Genomic DNA, 8,049 nt, shown 5'->3' on the forward strand with positions numbered 1-8,049 from the left:
TCAAAGGAATACGAGCTTTCCAAATCCACTGATAGTTACAACCTGAGATGTTCCTTTCTAGGTAGGAGTACATTGATTTGGTTTTAAAATAGGGTCTAGCGCCCAAATCCCACTTAATACTATCACTCTCCATGGAGACACAGGCTTTTTGGACAACTGAGACCATTTCTCGCCATTGTTCATTGAGCTCAAAGTTCAATCTCCTTCGAAAGAAGGATACATGATCAGCCTCCAGACACTCTTTTGCAACACAGTTGGGATAGTTGCAAATGGCAAACAGCCGTGGGAATTGTTCAGCAAATGGTGCTTGGTCACCGACAGGATCTGTCCATAACCTGGCTATGTCGCCAGATTGAATGACCACCCTCCTGCCAGCCATATATAAGTTTTTCACTTCCATAATGGCCTTCCAGCAAGGAGAATCATTAATTTGCCCTTTGATAGAAGCTACTGTTTCCCTTCCGAAGTACTTAGCCTTGACAATATCTTGCCAGAGACCTATTTTCATCTCAAGCTTCCACCACCATTTAGCAAGAAGGCATAGATTCTGCATGTGAAGGTCTTTAACCCCCAAGCCCCCTTTTTCCTTGGATCTATAGATCCTGGACCATCTAACCAAATAGTATCGTTTCCTGTTCTTAGTAACTTGCCAAAAGAATCTCCTTCTATGCTTATCCGGTCTCTCTATGATAGTCTTGGATAGCAGGAACATGAACATGTAGTAATAAGCAATGCTGGAAATGTTAGCATTCAGCAGGGTCAGTCTACCCCCCGAGGAAGCATTACTCCCAAGCCCAGACTCGCATCTCTTAATATATTTAGCCTCCAAGAAATCACAGTCCACCCCTCTCAAGGAGGAGTAGCTAACAGGAACTCCGAGATATTTCATCGGAAAATGCCCAATTTGACATCAGAAAATTTGAGCATATTCTTTCAGGATATTATCATCTCCTCCAACACATAAAATTTCACTTTTCTGGAACTTTAATTTTCAATCCAGACATGAGTTCAAACATATAAAGTAATAGCTTCACGTTGAGGGCTTTTTCAGGATTATGCTCCACGCATAACACTGTATCATCTGCATATTGCAGTATGACCACTCCATTTTCCACATGGTTAATTTTATTGGATGGTTAATTTTGGAAGGGCGATCCATCCTGTGAAAGATAACATTTGCAAAATAGAACTCATCCCAATATATTCATCTTTTCTTGTGGCTAATCTTTAATAACAAGAACCTGTCACAAGATAATCTTGCTAAAAGGCACCATGTGGCAGACACAATTTGTGTGTTTTGTAATGAGGTGGAAAGGAAAGTGTTAAACATCTTTTCTCTGATTACACTGTGGCCGTTAATACTTAACAAATAATTGCTGAAATGGTTGATATCCCACTTCCTTTCTCATTTGGTGATTTAGCTATCCATTGTAAGAAGAAGAATAAAGTTACTGCTATGAGTATGATTGTACATGCTACCTTTGTGGAGCTTATGGTTGCTTCGAAATGAATTTGTGTTTCAGGGTAGCACTTGGAGAAGTCTGAAATGCGTCCTAAGCATGGTGAGCTCCTTTGTACTACAAGTGGAAGGTACTATACACCGACGCTCAAGCTGCTCCGCTTCTCAAATGCTTACGGGCTCCTCGATCATCGTCAAGGAGAGCTCCTTAGGATTGCTTGGAGGTGAACCTTGTACGGGGTGATCTACAAGTTGTTTTCAGTTGTGAAGCTCTGTGCTAGCTAGCTGATTCTGTTCTCCATCTGTTTATCTTCACATGTGCTGATCATAGTCCATCTTTTTTTTGCAGAATTTTATTTTTGAAGACTATGGTTGTAATAATTTTCATTGCACATACTTTGGCTGCGATCGAGTATAACGATGTTTTGTCTCGCTGTTTGCCTCTTGATAAAAATTGGGGCCGGGGAAACCCATTTCTTTCCAAAAAGAAAAAAACTGGGCACCCCGTAAATTAAGAAGAATTCGATGCTTTTTTTAAGAAAAAAAATGGAGGCTAACGCGTTGACTCTTTACTGAATATAAGCAATCTCATCAGCCTGGAAAAAGAAAAAAAAACACGTCATTCTGGGAATACGGGGGTTGCATTTATTTTCTTCCTTATTATTTCCGTGCGTTTTCCGAGAGCTCGCGAAATACTTCCAGCCAGTCCCTGGGGAATTGACATTTGTCAAATGTGTGAAATAGCATCAGCATTTTCCTTTCTTCCTTTGAAACCTCGGCTGGATTTCAGCCCAAACAGTCGGTTCTTGCATTTTGCGCGACGCTCTGACAAGGCAATGGAGTCTGCCATTCTTAGAGGAGCAGGTCGTCCTGGTTGGGCTTGGGCGAGGTGAGCAGCGCGGTGTAGAGCCGCAGCTTCTCCTCCCCGAGCGAGGAGCACCTGGACAGCGGCCGGCGGGGCCGGATGAAGGAGAGCGAGGTGAGCGTCTTGCGGTGCCTGTAGCGGCGCCACGCCAGCTGCACGGCCACTGCGGCCCAGGTGCGCCACCCGTGCGAGTAGTAGCGCGCGCTCCGCCGCACCTTCTCGTTGGCGAAGGTGTAGCGGAAGTGCTGCGTCACGTACTTGACGTCCGCCGCCTCCAGCCCGAACGCCTCCGTGCTCTCCAGCGTCACCAGCGTCGACGACGCCGCCGGCAGCCGCTCCCGGAACGGCCGCCGCAGGCACCACGACAGCAGCTCGTCCCCGCTGAAGTTCCCCGGCCCCAGCATGCAGCAGCTCGTCCCGCCGTTCCGCAGCACCTGGCTGCTCTGCAGGTGCCCCCGCACTATGAACAGCATCCTCTGCACCGGATCACCTTCCCTCACGATCTGTCATATGTTAAAGAAACAGATTGTGATTTGCACCATTGATTTCTACAATCTGTAGTACTAAGAGGAAAGATGAATCAAGTAGATTTTTGTACGTACCACTTCTCCTTTGGGGAAGACGAGGGACTTGACCCGGTCGCAGATGTTCTCGAGCACCAGGTCGTCCATGTGGTGGAAGAGCGGCACCTGGCGGACGAGGTCGAGGCAGAGGTGGTACTTGATGTCCCGGCGGAGGCCCTCGGGGAGGTCGCGCACGATGCGGCACTCGTCCACGCCGCGCGTCGCCGCCCACCGCTGCCGCTCGTGCTGCCGCACCCGGTGCCGGAAGCTCTGCGGCAGGTTCTTGCGCTTCATCCACCACTCCACGCTCCGCAGCCGCGTGTGCATCGCCTGCTTCTTGGACGTCGTCGCGTTCAGGAACACCTTGATGTTCCCGATGAGCATGGTGACCAGGATCAGGCCGCCGGTGATGGTGATGATGTTGAACACTATCTCCGACCACTCCGTCGTGCTCGCCAGATTCCCAAAAGTGCTGATCATGAAAAACAGGCACAGACACAACGATCAGCAACTAAGCTAATAAAATGTCGGGATAAAATCGATCGATCACCTGAGTGTCATGAGGCCCCAGAAGATGGGGAGGAGTATCTTCTCGAGCCGGCTGGGGTTGGCCACGAGCATGACGGTCCACTTGTAAGCGCCGTACTGGTAGTTGTCGCCGCTGTCGAGGCACGTCGCCCTGGCGCTGGCGTTGCGGCCCCAGGCGAGCCTGTCCGCGCCCACGCCGCCCCCTAGCCTGCTGGTGCCGCCGTAGTAGAGCGGCTCCGCGCACGCCAGCGCGCCAGCCGCGCACCCGCCGACGCGCCCGGCGCAGTACTGCTCCCTCAGGCACTTGGTCGCCCGCTGCGCCCCCAGCAAGTACCAGCACGCGCCCACCGCCTGCAACAAGCCAAGCGTCCTTTGCTGCCTCAGCAATGAAGCTCGCGTGCCAGCCAGAAGGCCATGTGCGCGCGCGCGCGTGGCAGGGCAGAGCGGTCACCACGCACGCGACGTACTACGTACGACGAAGCTGATGAAAGGACCGGTGAGGGTGGGGTGGCGGACGGGACGTACGTGGGCGGCGACGAAGTAGGCCATGAGGTTGAGCGCGATGCCCCACCAGATGGTGCCGAAGATGTAGCCGGCGACGTTCTGCATCCGGCGGAGGAAGCGGACCGAGTGGTAGATCTTGGGCAGGTACTCGAAGAGGAACGCCACCATGAGCACCGTCATCACCGACGTCGTCGACCCGGCCCGTATCATCGCCGGTATGCCCACCCACATCACCACCTGCGTTGCGCACGACGCCCATACATACACACATACATCTTGCATCACGTATTCATTCACATAGCTTATCTGAGCCAGCAACTGCACTGCTAGATTTTTTTTTAGGAATACGTACAATGATAAGCAGTTTGTTGTGCATGAGCAAAGAAAGCAAGGTGAGGGAAATATCGGGCAGGCAGCCACAGCTCACAGGTAGCGCCGCACGTATCGGTGGGACCTTTGCTGGCTGCTGCGACCATTCATTGTGCAACCAACTTTGAATCTGCATTGAATGCGTCGTTGGCTCAAACATGGTAGTAATCCGACGGCTCGGCAACGGCCCCAAGTGGCTAATCCGACAAGTACGCATCATGCCTTGGCATTACGTTAGAGCACGGAGCACCATCACCATGTACTACGACATTCTACCACAAAGTACTGCACGTGTAAAAATGAAAAAAAAAACATGGAAGCTACGGCACTGCAGGTCTGCAGCACGTTGCTGGGCGCAGAGCGTCGCTGCCTCGCAGACCAGTCCATCCATCGCCGTGCGTGGTCCGAGATGGGAACCGCGGATCACATCCACCATTGCCAGGAGCAGGATGCGGTGGCGACATGCACTGCCACTGCATCATACGACGGCATGACAGGAAGTCATTGCTACAGGCCTACAACCTCAAAGACTCCAAATTCCTCATTCTCCGGATGTTTTGGACATGCGTTCGTTCGTTGTAATAATCCGGCACTATGGGCCATTGCGAGGTTGTTTGGATGTGAAAGATGCTTCGTCGTACCAATCAAACAAACAGTTACTAAAAACAATGAGCTGAGCTGACAGAACGCATGGGCGCACCTGCATCACCGGAAGAATGACGAACACGTCCAAGAGGAGCCCCCCTTTCTTGGACCTCGGCAGCCGAGCCGGCGCCGCGCCGCCGCCGACGCGCTGAGCCTCCTCGTCAGCGTCGTCGTCGTCCTCCTTCTCCTCCTTGGCCGGCGCCCAAGCCGTCCGGAGCCGCAGCAGCAGGTTCCAGGCGTGCAGGGCGTCCACCATGCACCGGAGCGTGGTGACCGCGGCGGCGAACCAGCCGTCGAGGAAGACGCACATGAGCGGGCCGCTGACGGACACGGCGTACAGGAAGAGCGGGTCGACCATGAGCCCCGCCGCGCACGCCAGCAGGTACGCCCGGTCCCACTCCCGCGCCCACCTCGCCCGCGGCCCGATCGCCGCCAGCCGCCGCCTGCGCTTGCCGCCCGGGCTCGGGGGCGTCCTCTTCTCGCGCTCGTCCCCCGGCCTATGCAGGCCGCCGTGAGGGGACGCGGCGGACGAGGAAGAAGGCGAGGACGACGAGGAGCGCGACGCCGAGAGGTCGGTCGGCATGATCGATCGATACGATAGTGGCGCCACTCCGTCCGTGCACAGGCAGTGGCACAGCTGATAGCTATGGAGCTGATCGAGTGGCGAGGACGACAGCACCCGGGAGGCCCCGTGACGAGACGGACGGATATATACCTAGCTAGCAGCCTAGCACGATACGATATATAGCTAGCTATGGCGCCAATACGATACGTATACGTTGCTCTCACCGGGCACGCACGCGCGCGCTTGTCTGCTTGCGATCCGCGACCGGTGTGATTTTGCGTCGGCATGTACGTAGACGATGTGGAAACGGCGGGGGAACTTAGACGATGAGGACAGCGGCGGGCGTACGTACGTATGTACCCCGAGCGAGCAAGCGGTGGTGGCGAGCTTGTAGCGTGCTGGGACAGTGCAGAGGCCAGCAAGGTGGCCACATAGCAGCGATTCAGCGGTCTCCTCCATGTGTCAATTAATCATGCTGGTCTTCATTAACGTTGGCCCGTCGATCGGCAGGCAGGGTCAGGGTGGTCCTGTACGTGCGGCTGCCAGCCACGCTTTGCCAATTAAAACATGCTACCGCCAAATTAATCACCGGAGCATCTCGTTCAGGTGGCTGTTTCTTCAGCTTGTCACCGTGAGTAGGCATCTACTATCCCCATCTGTAAGCAAATCAAGCAAATGATGTGTAATCTCCTTGGCTCAATAATACCCAAATTTATACTCCCTACGTTTCTAAATATAAATCTTTTAGAAGATTTGAATATGGAGACGTATTTTAGAAGGTACTCTATATGGAGATATAGATTCACTCATTTTACTCCGTATGTAGTCAATATTCAAATCTCTAAAAGACTTATATTTAGGAATGAAGGAAGTACAATACTGCACACATGAAAGATGCCCCGGTGTAATAGGTTTTCTTAACCGGGACCCCTTTCCACTAAAGCATAACGAAAATACAAAGCCGATCCAAAATTGTTCAGGAGACGGAAAAGGGAGAAAGTGAGTTCATCGCACCACTGAAAAACCCACTGTAGATGCTCGCATTTGAAACATTTACCATGCGGTGAAAACCCTCTGACACCCAAACTAACCTATCAAGTTTAAAGGCAAGACATGACCAGCAAGAGCTTACTCAGGAGCAAAGTTTAAGAGGAGCATAGCTCAACAACCAGACGTAAAAACTAAGAGAGGTGGTCATCAACTAAGAAACCAACGGCACCAGCGACAGTTGCATCATTCTTCATCGTCGTGAGCCGTTGCACGGATCCTCATCATGTTCTTCGTGTTGTCCTTCAATAGCATTGCTCCTCGCTCAGGCGCAGTCTTGTCCTTGATCTTCAGAAGTCCTGCCCAAGAGATCAGGTTCACACAAGTTGCAAAAATAACATCAAAGGGGGTGCTTGGATGTTTAAACTCGAAGGTTGAACGGTTATGACTGTTCCAAATAGCCCAACAAACAGTTGCAAGACCAGCAATATAACACGGGTCGCCATCAGACAGAAAAATATAGCACCAAGAGTAGAACTGCCATATATTGTTGGGACATAAGTCAATACCAAGCACTAAACCAACCGTACGCCAATCAACTCTAGTAACCAGGCACAGAAAGAAGAGATGTTGTGAAGTTTCTCTACTATTATATAAGGAACATCTGGGGTTGGCAGCCCACTCTTTACGTTTCATGACATCTCGGGTGAGAATGGCATCTTGAAATAATTGCCACAAAAAGACTTGAATCCTTAAGAGTGTTTTTGCTTTCCAAATCCATCTGTAATCACAACTAGCCGAATCTTTCTCCAAGTACTCATACATAGATTTGGTCACACAATGACGTTTAGTGCCAACTGGCCACTCAACATAGCCATATTCACTAGTTAGACTGAGCTTAGCAAGCATCTCTCTAACTTCTCCCCATTGTCGGAGTAAATTAGCATTCAGCCTATGTCTAAAAAGGACATTAACGGACTTAGCCTGATATTGAGCAATAGAAGCATCAGGGAAAATGCAAATACTGAAAAGGATAGGAAACTTATCACACAAAGGGGCATTATCCACTATACGATCCTTCCAAAGTCTAGCAATTCTTCCAAACTTAATAATCACCTTTCAACCAGTCATATTGAAGTCCTTGACTTTCATTACGTCTTTCCAAACCGAAGAACCATTAAATTTCTCTTTCACAGTGGCCACATAACATATTTCATGGTATTTAGCATGTATAATGTCTCACCACAACCGTTTGCCATTGTTAAGTTTCCACCACCACTCGACAAGCAGGCTGATATTTTGCTTTCCTAAGATCTTTAACCCCCCCCCCCCCCCCCGTCCTCCTTTATGTTTGGAACTACATACTTGGGACCACTTGACCATATGATACCTCTTTTTGCTTCTTTCCCCACACCAAAAGAATTTTCTTCTGTGTTTATCAAGCTTATCAATATTTTTTTCCACAATAGAAACATTGACATATAGTAGTACGCAATCCTAGATAAAGAGGACTTCGCAAGAATCAACCTCTCCCTGATAACCCAGAAGTATAGAGGATCCTTTG

General features: G+C 50.5%; 1 protein-coding gene across 1 annotated transcript; it reads right to left on the reverse strand.

The window, feature by feature from the left end:
- Positions 1-2,191: 2,191 nt before the first annotated feature.
- Positions 2,192-5,653, reverse strand: LOC123079385 (cyclic nucleotide-gated ion channel 4). The gene is made up of 5 exons (XM_044502154.1): positions 4,989-5,653; positions 3,941-4,156; positions 3,438-3,766; positions 2,927-3,359; positions 2,192-2,827 (listed from the first exon to the last, which is right to left on the reverse strand). Exons 1-5 carry the CDS (start codon positions 5,514-5,516, stop codon positions 2,312-2,314), a joined length of 2,022 nt encoding a protein of 673 aa, XP_044358089.1. The 5' UTR covers positions 5,517-5,653; the 3' UTR covers positions 2,192-2,311.
- Positions 5,654-8,049: the final 2,396 nt, after the last annotated feature.

This window comes from Triticum aestivum, chromosome 3D, assembly GCF_018294505.1.
Source record: "Triticum aestivum cultivar Chinese Spring chromosome 3D, IWGSC CS RefSeq v2.1, whole genome shotgun sequence".
Taxonomy (NCBI): domain Eukaryota; kingdom Viridiplantae; phylum Streptophyta; class Magnoliopsida; order Poales; family Poaceae; genus Triticum; species Triticum aestivum.